Genomic DNA, 17,193 nt, shown 5'->3' on the forward strand with positions numbered 1-17,193 from the left:
AATAATGCAGAATTCTTGGAGTGATCATTGTGTGCTGGAGATTACATTTAAAATTGGGATAACTTGATCCTGTGAATTGTATAATGAAATAGTATACCTGCATTCTGCATCAAATAGAATTACATGGAATGCTTCACATATCCACAAAACTAATCATGAGTTAAAGGATGTTTGTTGTTCTACTTCATACGATTGGAAGCTATTTACATTCACATATGATCATTTTGATGTGGTTTTTGGTGAAGTAGTTAATCGAACTACTAAAAGAAAAAAAAAAGAAAAAAAAGAGTAAAAAGCCAAGTACTGGGACCATAAATAAGAAATGCCATAAGTATAATAATGATTTTGCCCAGCAAAAAAGGATTATGAGGCTAGCCATTAAGCACATCAAAAAGAGTGCCATGGAGTACTCGGAACAAATGGAGAAAATTGGTAAGATCAAACAATTACAAAATTGGGTGAGAAATTACAAAGCCAGGATTCTCCAAACAGATGCAGAAGAAATGTTAAATTGCCTAAGGTCATTGAATGTTAAATATTTCTGGAATTTTATGAATTAAATTGAAATTTTATTTCTATCGCGCTCATACACAAGTGTTTCAGAGCACAAGGCAAGGGAGGGTAACAGGGGAGAACAAAACAACTATCTTACTAGGCCCAGTGACATTGAAAATACGCAAGTGCATGGGAGAGGGGGGAGGGGAAATGTGCAAGGAAGGAGGGAGAAGTGGAAAGTGCGGAGCAAAAGAACAGAATAAATAATAAATAAATAATGAAAACAACAAAAATGGTAGTGCAGCCAGCATGTGGCAGGTGCTGAGTTAAGGCAGCAGACAGGGTAGTACAGATAAGTGAAACAAGCGATCACTGCCTTCTTGCTCTTTCTGTAGACTTGTACAGGCTTTGAATATAAATCCAAATCTTATTGTGGAGGTCCATCCTAGGGACCATACTTTAATATGGAAACTGGGTCTGGCTGAGGTCTTTAATAATACGATTTTATCATGTGATCTTTGCTCTAAGGACCTGTTGCTTGACACTCTATCCCATGATATTGCTGTCCAGAAATTGCTTCAGAACTAGTTTGTTCAGAAAAAAATCATTCTCTGATAAAAGAAAAACAAATACATTCGATTCTGTAGTGAGCGTAAAAAAAAAGGTTTTCTGCATAGGTCATTAAAGAAACTAAATAAAGATCCACATTTTAAAATAGATGTCCATACCTTAAAAATTAGCTAAAGAAATTGGATCAGGGGTCAAAGGGCTATTCTATATGCAGCTGATGCTGAAGCTATGTTGGCAGCTGTAGAAAGATGAAGCAACCTTTTGGTGTCTGCTGAATGCTCCTGAAACTCAAAGGTCCCTCCAGTCCCAACCAATTGCAGCAGTGGTCTGGTAAAACCATTTTACCAATTGATATGCACTGGTAGGGAAGGAGTTCCCACCGTATATTTTGAATGACAAATGGCTGGATTTTGTACAAATGGACTATCAAATGATCACATTACTAATTCTTGCCAATGCTACATTACAATCAAATGTTTCCATATGAACAGCAATTTTATATAGCCTTTTAATAAATATTTTGTTGCTAAATATAATTCATTGTTCTTGGAAGGAAACTTTAATAATGTGTATATACAAGAGTGTAAATAGGATGCTGCCCAAAAATTACCGCCTAATCTCTCTTCTGGACTCAAAAATCTAAATATTTTGTAGGCATATTCTTCAAGAATTACAGGTGTGGGCATCTTCAAATGGGATGCTTTGATGTTAATCTGGCTTTAGGGTCGGCATAGGCACTTCATTAAATTGTTTTCTAATTAATATTGTACAATTGCAGTCTAAGTTGGAGAATCAACCTTGTTATTGTGCCTTCCTAGACAGCTCACAGGCCTTTGACTGCGTAAATAGGGCAGTCTTATGGGCAAATTGGAAACATTTTGGGTGTCCAAAGGGCATTCCTAGCATTGTAATACTCTTGCACTCAAGATAAAAGTAAAAATCTGTTTGGATTAAATGGGACAGACAACAAAGTGTATTCCTACTTACCATAGCCTTCGCCAATGCAGTGTACTTGTGCCATTTAAAAAAAATGCTATATCTGCGACCTTGGTCACATTTTTCAGAATATCCAAAACTATCCTCGAGACTCTGCAATATTCTTCTAAACTATTTGGCATATGCAGATTATATTATTCTTTGATTTGACTCCGATAGGCCTTCATCGTTCTATTACGGCAAAAAATGTTTATTGTTCTAATTTATACTTGAAACTAAACATTATGAAATCTCTCTCAGGTCTTAATGATAAGTTACACTAAACTAGGTAAAATCAAACCTAGTTGGTGGTCAAATCACTTTTGCTTAGAGATAGTACCTTCGTTTAAATACATGGGGCTAATGATTGAGGCAAAGCAAACTAAAAGTAATGATCAGCAAAGCTTGAATAAGCACGCTGTGGCTAGTGCTATGGAATTGCGACAGATAATTCTTAAATATTACCATCCAAAAATGTTGCCACGCCTACTTTATGGCGTGGAATCAGGTTTGTTGCCACCAAATAGGGATAGAGTTGAAGCGCTTTTATGGAGAAAGGCCTTATCTCTATCTCAGGGACCTCCCATTCCTATTTTGAGGCATGAATTGGGATTAATTTCCTTACGTGCCTGTGCTACATGGAGTCTTCTACAATTGTTTAGGAAAATACTTTGTTCTGTGATTTGAACAACAAAATGATCAGGATTAGGTGTAAAGTTTTGGGGACGTGGAAGGAAAAGCTCCTCTGTACACTATTAATAATGGCTCAATGAACAAGCTCATTGCCAATCCGAATAATAAAAATTAAGTGTTTGAGGACGATTGGATAGAAAATCGTAGTTTAGCTATGAATCATCTTTATTATCATATTCAATATGAAGTTAAATCTTTTAATTTCCTTCCATCCTATTTACAAAAACACTTTAAGGTGTATAGGGATACCTTGTTACGTCTTAAATTGAATGTATTGCCAACTAGAGAAGTTTTGGGTGCAAGAGAAAATCAGCCTTATGCCTAAAGAATTTGTAGACATTGTGGTCTTGACAGTTGAAATGCTAAAACATTTGATAGTCGATTGTTATGCCTTACATGCCTAGAATTGTTTGCCAAGTTTGTGTCGCATGAATATTTTTTGTGTACAGGATTGTTTTGGTCAAGGATTTTAAACAGTGAGGATTGTAATATGGATTTAGTGATTATGACATTTTTACAGAACGTTTTAGATTAGGTTATGTTTTTATCGGTAATGTGTTTGTCAATGTTTTTACAAAGTTTACAAATATTATACTTGTATACACGAAATTAATAAATAAATATGTTTTCAAACCACATTTGAACTAATTAAAATCAAATATACACTAGCGACAGTGGTAGTGAATTCCAGAGTCTGGGGCAAGCAATTGAAAAAGCATGGTTGGTTTTTGGTTGTAATTGGTTTTGTAATGCAATGCAGGGATCCAGATTAATTAAAAAAATACAAACCATTCACATTTAGGCCTAATCAGAAGAGGCTCCAGGAAAGGCTTATTTTGTTTCACGTCCTTATAGAAAAACACAATGGTGACATTGGAATCTGGTATATGTCCCTAATCTGAGACAAGGATAATTTTGAAAGGATGCACTTGGAATCATTATGGCTGGTTTTAGGCCTTTTGCTGCTTGGAGGAGACTTTAAGCTTGTATCTGGCCCATGGCTGGATTGGTACTCCTTAAAGAGAGAGGAGTATTACAGGAGGCAGATGACAAGAGGGCATTAGGTTTAAAAATAAGAAAGAAATGTATCACTTTTTTCTGCTATATGTGTGGAATTACGCAATCCCGATATGAAAGCTTGTATGTCTTTCTCGCATTCCAACCCATCAGACATACTAGCAAATTGATTGCCTGTTGGTCGAGGTAACATGGGGCTACTTGGCTACAGCTAGATCTATTCAAAGGGTGTGCTGTTCTGGCCATGTTCTGGTAGTGATGAATATAGATTATAATTGGATAACACTGGTCAATTCACAATGGCAATTGTGATGATTCACTAGACGTTTTCACTTCTCCTTAGGGGTGAACCCCTTCTCATGAGGGTAGGAAGGTGAGGCCGTTACCCAATATTTTGAGAAATATATAAAAATGAACGAAGGACTTTGAGAAAGGGAGCTGCATACCAGCACGAATGACAGTCCAGCCCGGGAAGTTCGAAGGAGAAACGCAGGACGCAGTGAGATAGCAGAGAGCATTCTGCTCCCGAGTTCTTTGCCTGGTGTTGTGGGGCAGGTCAGGGTTGTGACTGGAGCTTGGCAGATGGTGGCACGACATCTGGGAGGTGTATCGAGTGGCCCAGTAATGGCACCCACACCAGGAAGAAGGTACGCAGAGTGAGAGCAGCAGAAGCCAGAGACGTCAGCACAGCCTGGCGAGAAGACTTGAGCACCCAGCAAGAACCGGCCCAGAGTCCAAGGCTAACAAAGGTAACCTGCCTGTTTCGGGGACCGGTAGGAGCTTGAAAGTGCGCAAGAGACACAAACCGCATGGGGATAAAGATGCAAAGCTTCACACCCGAGCTCAACTCCTGCGCCAAGTCCCTTGGGTTCCACATCGACAAAAACCTCTCCTTCAAGACACACATAGCTTAGAAAACTCAGACAGCTTGGCATCAGCTTTCCCTCCAGCGAAAGCTGAAGCTATTCCCTCCCTCCGGACAGCTTTAGATCCACTGTTCAAGCACTGGTCCTATAACACTTGGATGGGGGCAGTGCACTCCTCAAAGGCCTCTCGTCATCCCCCCTTGTGCCCCTGAGAAGTGCCCTACATGAGGCCGCACGCCTCATCAAGGGTCTACACAGATAGGACCACTTCACCCCGGCCCTCATCAACCTTCACTGGCTCCCACTGCATGCACTTACTACCTTCAAGTCTTGTTGCATCATCTATAAGGCAATCGCCCTCAAATCTTTCTAAAATGAAAGCAGTTTAAACTGCAATTCTGCAGTTCTCTTTTCCCCGTTCCTGAAACTCACCTCCTGGGGCTCCTCTGGCCGCATTTCTACCGAAAATCGGACCCGCCTTGGCCAACGTCAGCTCGAGCCCCGGGACGACCTCCTCCCGCTCCTTCATCCTTCTTCGGGCTGGCCCTGCAAGCTCCTTCCCGCCTTGCAGACTTCTGGAGCGGCGGTCGTCCCGTCCAGCCACTGATCACCTGCCTTGTACTGCGCGGACCCCCTCTCCTGGCTCAGGGTCTGAGTGCCGCGGAGCCGTCCGCAGAACCATCACTGGACCGGCCTCATAGTCCTCCTGCTGCCAGACCGCACTGCCCTCTGAACCCGCCTGCATTGCGCCTGTTTCCCGGTGCCATTCTTCATCACACCGGATTCTTCATTGCGCTGGTGTCCCGTTGGGCACTGTGGGTAGGTCAGACCGGTTCGGAGTCGGTCGGGCCTCGGAGCGGCCTCCTCCCGCTCTGCCTCCGGGCTGACCTGGCGGGATCCTTCCCGCCCTGCTGCCATCTTGGACGCCGGTCTTCCTCCCCCCCCCTGCTGACACTGTGCACCTTGCCGACGACAATCCCTGAACCCTCTGCTTGCCCTGTGCACCCCCCGAACTCCCTCTCCTGGATCCAGGAATGAGCGCGGCTGCTGCGGTCCACAGGGCCATTGTTGGGCCGTTGCCCGATTCCTCAGTGCGCCTCAGTCCCGGTGGGCACTGTGATCCGTGGTCCGACCTGATCGGAGTCACTTCGGGCCTCGGAGCGGCCTCCTCTCGCTCTGCCTCCGGGCCGACCCTGCGGGATCCTTCCCGCTCTACAACCATCTTGGTCGCCGATCTTCCCCCTGCTGACTCTGTACACCTCGCTGGCGGCAATCCCTGGACTCTCTGCACGCCCTGTGCAGCCCCGAACACCCTCTCCTAGATCCGGGTTTGAACGCTGCTGTAGTGGTCCACGGGGCCAACGTTACTCCGGCCTCGAGGTCTCTCCTGCTGCCGGACACTACTTGGCCCTTGGTGCCCGCCCTCAACGCACCTGAGCTGGACCTCCTATTCTGCACATGGGGCCCCAGTGGGCCCTGAGGACTGGGCCTATGTTGTTTGATGTTGATTTGGCCTCTGTGCAGCCCCCTCCTGCCCTATTGCCGGGTCTGCACTGTGGGATCCCCCCTCACCCACACTGGGTCCCGGTGGTCCTGCTCTTCTGTTTTTGCCCCTCTCTACTACACAGGGCCCTCACAGCACTCTGCACATCTCCCAACCCATCTCTACTCTGTGGAGTTCTATGTCCAGATCAGATTTCGGATCCTACCCTCGTTTGCCTCCATCTACTCCTGATACCAGCATTAATTCCTCTTGGGTGTCTACCTTCCCATCCATTGTCCTTTGTCCTTTGTCTCCTGCGTTGTGGTAGCGCTCTTTACTCTAACTCTTCCACCTACTGCGGTCCGCTGGTCTTCCCAGCCACCACTTTGTGTACCCACTCCTTATGACTTTGAGCCCCTCCTTGTCATCCCCCTGAACTAGTTCTGTAACCCTGGTATCCTGTCACTCAGTTGTAACGGTCTGTTTCCGCTATTCACTTTCTTGCCTTTGGCGCCATTTCTCTTTCACCCACGACCTAGAGTCCCTACTCCCTTTGACCTTATTTCCTCCTGCCGGTCATCCTCAGTACTGAGCCCCTGACCTCCTTCCTACAATTCGGAACTACCTCCTCGCTTCCCTGCCTCAAGCACCTGGACTTCTACTGCAGTTTGAATCTCTTGGACCCTCCCAGTTGTCTCCTACCACTGTCTCGAGTCCACCTTTGACGCCATCTCCAATTAGACTCCTCTTATCGAATCCCCATTTCCTGCTTCCACTGTGCCTATGCGATCCAACATATCTTTCTTCCAACTCACCCGCCCTCCCATCCCTTCCCCCCCTCCCATCCCTTCCCCCTTCTACTCTCCTCCTTATGCCCTGGCCCCATCACTATCCTCTCCCTCATTCCCCCTGCCACCCCCCTTCCCCCTCTCACCGTCATTACCTTCTCTACCCCCCCACTGCTAAACATGCTGCCCTCATGAACATAGCTCTTTGGAACGCCAGATCCATCTGTAACAAAGCCGCTGCTACTCTAGATCTATTCTTCCGTCTTAACCTCCATTTCCTCTGCCTCACTGAAACCTTGATTCTTCCTCATAACACCACTGTCCCGCTTCCCTCACAACCTCCTCTTCCTCTTTCCTCCATATCCCCCGTCCCACTGGCCGTGGTGGTGGCGTCGGTCTCCTGTACCACTCCAAATTCATCTCCTCCTCTTCATCTTCAACTCTCCCCTCTTTCCCTTCCTTTGAATTCCTCTACAAGTCTTTCTCCTCTCCCCATCCTATTTCCTTCCTGGTCATCTATCGTCCCCCTGGACCTCTCTCCTCCTTCTTTGAAGACCTTGATCAACTCCTCTCACTTATTTCTCCCCCCCCCCTCCTCTTACTGTACTTGGCGACTTTAATATTCATCTTCCTTCCTCCCCCCAATCTTCTCCCCTCCTCTCCAGCCTTGATTCCTACCTCCTCTCCCCTCTTCCTTCATCCCCTACGCACTCCTCTGGTTCAACTCTTGACCTCATCTTTAACTCCTCCTCCCCTGTCTCTTCTCTTCCTTTTTATCTCTCTGATCATACCTTACTCTTGTTCTCCCTTTCTCCTCCCTCACCCTCCACTAATACTAATCCCTTCCCACCAATCTTCTCATGTCGCGACTTGCGTAATTTTGATCTACCCTCTTCTCCCACACTTGCTCTTCTTCTCTCCCATCTCACCAAGACTTTGCACTACTCTCCCGATGATGCTCTCTCCTCCCTTTCATCTTCTATCACTACTACTCTTGACCAACTCTACCCCCTTTCTCTCTTCCGCCCTACTCAAAAACCTTCTCAACCATGGCTTACTTCCCTCCTAATCCGATCTTCCACCACCCTCGCCTCATTTCGCACCTCCCTTAAATCCCTTCTTCTCCATCCTCCTCCGTGAAGCCCCCTCCTGCCCTCTCGTATCCACCCCCTGACTTCCCCTCTTCAATTCCTCTCCCCCCTCTCCCTTTACTCTCTCTCTCTCTCTCTCTCCTAGTCCCCTCAACTCTCCAACTCCCACTCCACTTCTCCCCCCCTCAAGTAATTGCTCTTTACACTGTTTTATGGAATGATTCAAGTTGTCATTTTTTGCTCACACTGTTAATTTGTTATTTCTGTGTATTTGTTGTTCCAATGTACAGCGCTTTGGTGCAAAGCGCTCTATAAATAAATCAATCAATCAATCAAATGACCCAGCTGCCTCACGGATAAACAATGCAGCAGGGGCAGACAGCGTACCACCAGAAGCCAGGACAAGAGCATACTTTAAATCTGCTGCTGCAAAAAGGCAAGGACCAAAAACAAGACTTCTCTGCCCATGCCCCCAAGACTATGTAACCACCTCCCTGTCTGCATCAAACTCACCCCCACATTCCTACAATTCAGAAAAGCTCTCGAGACCCATCTCTTCAAGGAGTCTCCCATCCTCAACATCTAGGCCATCACGTCACCCCTCGTGCCAACTGACTCGCTAGACGCTACCTGGTACAGCTGTACCCCACCTCTGTCCCACTCTGTATCCTACCCCCTGCTGTATATCTGTTCTGGTAATACCAAGGAAAAGCGCTCCGTTATGCACCTGTAATGTTGTACACCTCTCTAAAGCGCTGTTATGCATCTGTTTTGGTGCATACCTCTGTAAAGCGCTCTGTTGCTTCTCGAAGGTAGTTCTGCACTCAAATACCATAATAATAAAAACAAAACATCTTCCTCATGGCAGTACTTCGGAATAAAGTCTACCAAGTGGGACTAGCGAGAAGGGAAGAGAGGCAGCTCCTGGGTGTCCGGCATCACCCAGTAGGCAGGAGCCACCACTGGGGAACCTGAAGCGAGTACACAGCGCACTGCAATTCTAACTTGTACATTAGATGCACACCAACTTTTTGGCCATTATGTATGATCAATTATATTTGAATGTGTCCTGGTTCTTCTTTATTTACATTCTACAAAACTCAAAGTTAATGTCATGCATGTTTGTAAGGCACCAGTTGGCCTGGTGAGCCAAAAGTAGCTCCTGTTAATGGTTGGTTTTGTGCAAATCAGGCTCTAGTAGGGTACACACTGGCGCAAAATAGCTTGCAGCACTTTTAGACCTTGTAATGGGATGGTATTTCCACTCTACAGCAAGAGTGAGGTTCAATGGGATACTGACAGAGGGGTTTAGACGAGACAAGGCTGTCAGCTCTCCCCCTGATGTTTTCATTGACAATGAAGCCCCATGCCAGCAGTGATCAGTGAGGAGAAACATATCAAAGGCTTTTAGGTGGGCGAGAGAAAGATTATTAATTGGGGCTGTTTGCAGTAAATGTATTTTAGTACACCACAGTCCCTATATTAATTCTATATCGTGCCTCTTGGAGGTACTAGAGAAACATGGAAAAGCACAGGATTTTTATTTAATCATCTCAAGTTGGTCATGTTGCTTCTACACAGAGAAGAGATGGTGATTCTGTAGAAGATCTAAACGCATTCCTGTTCAGGCTTAAGATGGAAGCCATAAAGTATTTGAGAGTTCAGGTGACAAAATCAATAGACTATTTATATGAGGCTAATTTTCCTCCCTTGTGGAGTGAGGTATGATCTCAGAAAATTGACAAAGATAGGACCGTCTTAGTTGGGGAGATTGGCTGCAAATAAGATGAACATCCTACCTAGAGTTCTTTTTCCATTCCAGATTCTGCTCATCAGAATCCCAGAGTCCTTTATCTTGGAGTTTAAGAGTTTGTTACTGTGATTTATATGGGCAAATAAGAAACCCTGTATTGTGTATAGAATTTTGGTTCTTCCCGAAGAGGAAAGGGGGGAGGGATTCCCCAAACTTAGAACAATACTATGAAGCAGCCCAGCTAAGAGAAATGATAGACCACTTAAGATGAAAGGGGGCCCAGGGGAGAGGGAAAGCAATGGGTAGCCCTGCTCCAGTTAAAGTAGGAGGTAGGGAGGTACAGGAACCCCCAGAATTGGCAGTGTTGTAGTCCTATGTAGGAAGCAGAAGAGCACTAGATCACTTTCAATATAGCCTTTGACTTATTTGCTTCTGTGGTCTCCACCAATTCGAGGCGATGCTGATGAATCACTAGACTCCAAACTTGGTCCAAGGTTGGGGTGGGGCGGGCACCTTTATTTCCCTTCCCCAGCTTGAGGTAGAGAAATAAGTTGGCCAGCTTTCCGTATCTGCAATTTAAGGGGATGTTCTCAGCTCCCAAAGTAGATGGAAGAAGTAAGAACTGTAATTGGCTATTTATAATGCGCTTAATACCCAGAGGTTTGTAAGGGCGGACACAGTGATCAAACCTGTGTTGCTCCGTGTTATCTTGCTTCCAAGGCGAGCGCATTGCCCCCGAGCTATCCTCCCGAGACAAGAAAGAGAGCTTACATCATTTTAAAAGCTGTTAAATAGCTATAGGGGTATGAAAGGCCTTATAGAAAATCTTTGTTTTATTGCACTATGATGGTACCATAGGCCTTAGTGTTGGATGCTTTTTGGAAGCTGATATGTGCATAGTCTTTCAATGCATTCCTATCTTGTCCTATTAGTACAGATTACATTGCATTGCATTAAGGCATTGCATTATGGCAATATGCACCAACTGATCTTTCTAAAATGTACCCCAGGGTGAGGCTGTTGTGCTGGAGGCCATGTGGTGAGAGAGACTTATTAGCATATCTGGTGTGCATGCAGCAAGATCTGGCAGTTAAGGAATTGTTGGATTGGATTAAAGCTCTGGATGGGGGTCGAGCAAGAGTTAAACTTGATGCTCATTTTGTTTGTGCTCCCACCAGAGGATTCTGACTAACCCAACTTACTGCACATAGTACATGGCTTGTTGTTAGGCGAGTACTACTTGACTTTTGGTTTTCTGGTAATCACTGTGATGAGGGAGAAAACCCTTGAGTAATATTTGACTCTTGGGTCTCTGGGAATCACTTTGACGAGGGAGAACACGCCCGAGTAATACTCGATTCTTTGGGTATCACTACTGTGATGAGGGAGTTCACTCCTGAAGAAAACGTTACTCTTAAGGATGTGTGTGTCACTACTGTGACGATTATGTGCAGCCTTGGTGCTATGCCCTGCCCCCTTCCGGGGTCTCGTACAATGCATGTTACCTTTTTGCTGAAGGACGAGCATCGCTGGCTATTCCTGCAGGGGTCCAGACAGCTCCCCCCAATCCTTGTGGCTTCCACGGATCGGTCTAATTCTTCCTGCCGATGGGCAACTTCTCTTGACGCAATGGCAGTTTCGGCACTGTTTATGGGCCTCCCAGTCCACCCTCTTTAAGTCGCACCACTGGCTGGAGATCCTTTCCTGCTTTTGGGGTCAGCGGTGTGTCTCCCCTTTGCTTCTGTGATGGGATGGGTCACTCTCTGTCCGGACCATCTTTCTCCCATCTGGCTTCACTGTTGCTCTGCATTTTCAAATCTCCCGGGCTTCCTGAACACTGAAGGTTAGTCTTGTCTCTATTTTATTCACGTACAGCTAGTCCCTCTCCAGCGTGAAAGCATAGTCTTTCTTTTGACTATTGGATAGGGTCTCACCTCCCTAGACTCATAGGGAAGGGCTTCCTTCTGGGGAGAAGTAACAAGAACCTGTAAATCGTTACACTGGATATGTGGTAGAGGCACCTTTATTATTATTATTTTTTTTAATTTTTTTTTAAAGCGTACCATGGAACAATGCTGCATGAAATATAAATGCTGTTGTGTATCACAAATCAGTGTTTTAGAAGCAGACGAAAAGGATTGCAAAATACAAAGACAGCTATTACAAAGGCAGAACACTAACCTGGAATATCATAAAAAGAGGTTACTGGTTTGGTGCAGAGATTAACTCGGGGTGATCTTTTCCTCATCTGGTCAATGAGTAACTTTCTCTCGTCATCTTTCAGTAGTTTTATAAAAAGGTCATGTGAAGAAATCATGAAAACAAACTGCAGGTCTTCCAAACTCAAACACAAATTCCTAGAACAACAAAGCATGTATTACTATGGTGCGAAGGTATTTCTAACAGAGAACACAATAATACAACAGTGTATTCACGGCATTGACTGTCTGACCAGTACATTCTAATGTTGCAAATATTAATAATTTAAAAAAACCTGAGAAGCCCAACACCAAATAGCTAAGCTAAAAGGACAAAAAAGTAAGAAATAAAACACAGGTAACGCAAAAGTGCCAATGACCCTGCTCTGCAACTACGATCGGGAGAAATCCCCCCAATCACTGGAGTTTAAAATGTTAACGCTTTGTCCACCCTGTGAAGAATCCTACAGATCCCTCACTGAAACCCTGCCTAAAGTCTACTCCCAGGTGACCAGGGAAAGGCAGACGCTTTGTGGTCCTGACCTTGGGGGTGGTGTACAGCAGGAGGATCACCTGTGAGGAGACAAGGCCCAGGATGATGAGGAGATCCTGAAAGGATGAGACACAATATTTGCCCTTTGAAAGGGAAAAACTCTCAAGGTTGCCAAAACAGGTAATGGCATATTACCATTATGATGTATCTGAACCACAAGACCTGTGGCTCTGGGCACAAATTACATAAAACCTGAACACGCCTTAATAACAAAAAGATCCATCAAGGTATTTCAGAATAAATGTCCCCCTTACTCCCAAAGGTATAATGTAAAGGAATCTGGAAATATTACCTAAGTAAATTGTCTTCCTCTGTAATAAAAAGTTAAATGGTTTATCTTAAAATAATTCTAAGGGAAATAAATCTACCATAAAAATCAAGAAGTTATTTAAAAGGACAAACTTTTTTGTTTAGGACTCCAAGTCCCATAATCCCATAAGTACTGGGACGAGAAAGGACTGAAGGGTTATGTTGTAGCAGTAGTCAGGAAATTAAGCCTAACAGCCCACACCTGAAGGAGACATAAAAGGCCCGCTCAGGTGTAGGCAATTAGGAGCTGGAAATGTAACTGGAGTGTGTGCAGTAGTAGCCAGACAAAAAGATGGAGGCATGGTATTGACAATCCAGACAGAAGTGGGAGAAACAGAGGGACGCCGGAACACAGATGCAGCAGATTTCACCTGCTTGTTGTGAGCGGGTCCTGTACCTCCAAACTAAGGCGTGCAGGAAGACTGCCTTTCCCCAAGTGAGCCTAATTGCAGAAGTTGCTGTGCAAGAAACGCGCCAGAGTCCGAGGCGAGGCACTGTTGTGAAGCCGTGGGGTCTCAGGAGCGAGAGGGTCTCCTTAATTGAGTGGCTGGACCGGAGACACCTTCAACGAGGAAGGGTGTGGGTCCCAAGTGAAGCCAGAAGCAGTAGAAGTTGTGCAACATGTGGAAAGAGGATCACAGAAGCCGGTGAGTCAAACTCGGCGTACCGATTCCTTGCGCAAGAGCTGCCGGTAACAATATCCAGCTTAATATTCACTGGTGTATAAGCAGAAGCAAGTTGAAGTTGTTTGTTGAGTCTTTAAAAAGGGGACAATGGAAAAGTAGCACTCACGTGTGATCGGGAAAATCTCATTCACTCGCGTGAAGAGCAAACGCTGCGAAAGACCATTGTTAAACCCTTAAACCCGGTAAAACATATGAAGAAGTGGTTGAGTGTCTCATTACGGAGAACAAACGTTACGAAAACCATTGTTGGACATTTAACCTTTGCAAAACCTATTAAGATGTGGTTGTGTGAGCCTAATTTAGCTTTTCAAAGGAACACTGAGCTGTACCTCTTTATTCACACGAACAATCATTACTCATAAAAGAAGTTAAGTGGTTAAACATTGTATCTACAGGTGAAGAGAGCAAGCATTGTCCAAGCCGAGATAATTCCTCAATCAAGATTGAAAGCCGTCTTTCTCAGAACCAGACAACAATTTAACCAATGCTGTGAGCCCTATCGAAGTTAAATGTTGCCTAAGACACAAGGGCGCAAGCATTACCTGAATCCAAGAGAGTGGCACCAAGGGTTCTGTGCAATTACCTTGCCTAACAGATGGCAGAGAGGTGAAGGCAAAGTTGGGGAAGGGAAACTTGCTGCTTATAAACATTATTTGAAGTTGACACAACCAATCTTTCCAAAGGCTGTGAGAGAAAGAGAGAAGTGGATCATGAAGGCAAACTTGAGTTTTTATTATGGCAGACCTTCCAGCCATCACCTCTTTGTTTTTGCTTTGTCATACCGAATGGGACGGGTATGCCCAGACGTGGGCCCCATGCATGCTGGGCCTAGAGACCCAAGCTACTCCACACCGATGAGGCCCAACAAGGCCGAAACATGTTTGACGATGCTTGTGGTCTCGTGCAGAAGGATTTTGTGACCTAGCAGTTCGGGCTGGACCAAGCCTGATTTGCATATGGTCTTTCAAGAACGATGGTCTGGAGGGTTGCCCAGAGCAATGCCAGAGGTTAAGATTCATTCTAAACCTTCCAACCATCACCGCTTTGTTTGTATTATGGCAGACGGACAAGAGAGGCAAAGCGGCTGCCCCTTTTGAAGAGAGAAATTCAGAGGAAGAGTGCCTTGCCTATTTGAAGGTGCTGAAGTACCTTAAAGTGAATATTGTCAGAAACTGTCTTGAGACAAATTACTGAAGCTGTGGTGGTATCAAAACACTGCAGCTGCGGTTGCATATCCGATTGTCAGTGGAAGCAAGACTTCAGTGGTACAATTGAAGTGGAATGCTATGAGGCAAAGGAGTGTGTCATTATGGTAAACTCTAGTAGAAGTGAAATTGTGGAAGTAGGAGCAGCAGAACTGTGAAGTCCTTCTGACAAATATACCTTGTCAATCCTAATCTTGAATAGAAGCATAATTACGGTTAACTAACATTTCTAGACGTTGTATTTCTTTTGAACTGTGTCAAGTCTTCTTGGATATCTGGAAGTGGTGGCAAAGCATTGCGGCTCAGAATAACATTGATGCTATTTTGAGGAAGTGGAAAGTCTTTATTTCACTAAGAAGAGCTTTGTTGTTGTTGAAACTTTAACAAAACTTTATCTTAACATTTGAACTTCGAGAACTAAATTAAGACTTTGCTACGTATGTGGATTTCCTTATTTCTTTTGATGAACATTGAAGTTGGATTTACCTTGAATCCTGGGGATGGGGCTCACCCAGGTTACGAATAGACTATCAAGAAACTGAATATAATGGTCTCTGTTAATTGAATTGTCATATTTTCTTTGTGTATTTGATGTTTCTGTGCTTCAGCTCCTATTTTTAAGTTATATCTGTGTTGGTGTAACTTTATCTGCATCCCGCCACCTTGCGGCCTTGGAGTCTGCTTCCCTTCCTCTTCCTCGTTCAATCCCGCATCCCACCCCACGCCTGACCCCAGATTGGGCATGCTGCCATTGTAGGGTTGAACTGGTGAAGGTGTTCGGGTTACCGACGCTCAGCGCTGCATTTTCCAGCCAGATTGGATTGAGTGCTAGTGTCATTTCTGTGCTCTGGCTCCTATGTTAAAGTTATATCTGTGTTGGTTTAACTTGATATGCATCCTGACGCCTCGCAGCCTTGGAGCCTGCTTCCCTTCCTCGTCCTCGTTCACTATCGCCTCCCAACCTGCCCCTGACAACAGATTGGACATCCTGCCAAAATGTTGTCTGCCGGTCTCAGCCAGGGAAACAGGACGCCTGCAGCAGTCAACCTGCTTCGACTGACAAAGAAAGTGTGGTGCAGAGAGGGGGGCAGCAATCACTGCACCCCACTAATCTGACCAAGCCCTCCAATTACACTTATTCCTCTTATCTCACCACCCATGAACATCTAGGTGAACTGTATTGTTTAGCCTCTCTAAAAGTCAAATCTGGGTATTTTTGCAGTGAGCCTTTTTCCCTCTTTCTAGGAAAGATGACTCTGGGTGTTTTTGAATTGCTGTTGTGTTAAAAACAAGGCCCTTTCCCATCTTTCTAGGAAAGGAACTAGTTACTTACCTGTAACTGTTGTTCTCCAGCATGGGTCTGGCATGGATTCACATGCTCATGAATATTCCCTGTCGTCAGGCTGGGAATCCTCGGTAAAGAAAAAATCAGTATCAGTTTCGTTTATGATCTGTCTTTCTTAGTAGTAACCAATCACTGATCTCTGGGTCATACTGCCCCCAGCCAATGACTGCCCTCTACCTAAGCCCCTCCCCTGGCAGCCTCAGATTTGGTAGCACGTAAAGTGGCAGTATGACCAAGTAAAGAGCCGCAGAGGGGAAGGAGGGAGGGTTCGCATGTGAATCCATGCCAGACCCATGCTGGAGAACAACAGTTACAGGTAAGTAACTAGTTCCTTCTCCAGCATGGGGTCTGGCATGGATTCACAAGCTCATGAATATAAGAATACATAGCAGTATACACATGCACAACCACGGGAGGTGGCAACAGGCTCAACATTAAGCAATACAACAACTCAACATTAAGCATCTCTTACCTCCTCACCAGGCTCGCCTTAAGCGAACAGGTTGCGCAGCACTGCTTGGCCGACACTGGACTCCTCCCTGGAGTCCCGATCGACGCAGTAGAATCTCGTGAAGGTGTGCATCGACCTCCACGTAGCAGCCCTGCAGATATCCAGCAGGGGCACACCAGACAGGAACGCTGTGGTAGCAGCGATCGCTCTGGTCGAATGGGCTCTCGGACGGCCGGGCAGCGGTCGGTTTGCCAACCGGTGACAGTGCATGATGCAGCCAGAGAGCCATCTGGAAATGGAAGCCTTCGAGAGAGCCTTCCCTTGATTCACAGGTCCAAAGTTCACAAACAGCTGTGACGTCTTCCGAAAACTCTTTGTGCGGTCCACGTAGAACTTCAGTGCTCTAGCCACATCCAGCGAGTGGAAAGTCCTCTCGGCCGGAGACGAAGGCGACGGGAAGAAAACTGGCAACACCAAGGGCTCATTGAGGTGGAAGTCCGACGGCACCTTGGGTATAAAGGAGGGGTGCGTCCTCAGCACCACCCTCGTGTCGTGAAAAGTCAAGTATGGAGGCTTGCAAGATAGGGCCTGGATCTCTCCCACTCGTCGTGCGGAGGTGATGGCCACAAGAAATGCTGTCTTCCACAACAGGAACTTCAACGGCGCCGAGTGCATAGGCTCGAATGGGGCCCCCATGAGCCTGGTCAGCACCACA

General features: G+C 45.5%; 1 protein-coding gene across 2 annotated transcripts in view; it reads right to left on the minus strand.

Annotated features, from left to right (window-relative positions):
* The window catches only part of INTS8 (integrator complex subunit 8), a 2,196,017-nt gene that overhangs the window by 890,325 nt on the left and 1,288,499 nt on the right, over positions 1–17,193 (minus strand). For both annotated transcript variants that reach the window (XM_069621379.1, XM_069621380.1), the window contains exon 13: positions 11,913–12,088. In XM_069621379.1, coding sequence (XP_069477480.1) covers positions 11,913–12,088 — 176 coding nt within the window. The remainder of the gene's footprint in view (positions 1–11,912; positions 12,089–17,193) is intronic.

Source organism: Ambystoma mexicanum, chromosome 5q (genome assembly GCF_040938575.1).
Source record: "Ambystoma mexicanum isolate Mex_15411 chromosome 5q, UKY_AmexF1_1, whole genome shotgun sequence".
NCBI lineage: Eukaryota > Metazoa > Chordata > Amphibia > Caudata > Ambystomatidae > Ambystoma > Ambystoma mexicanum.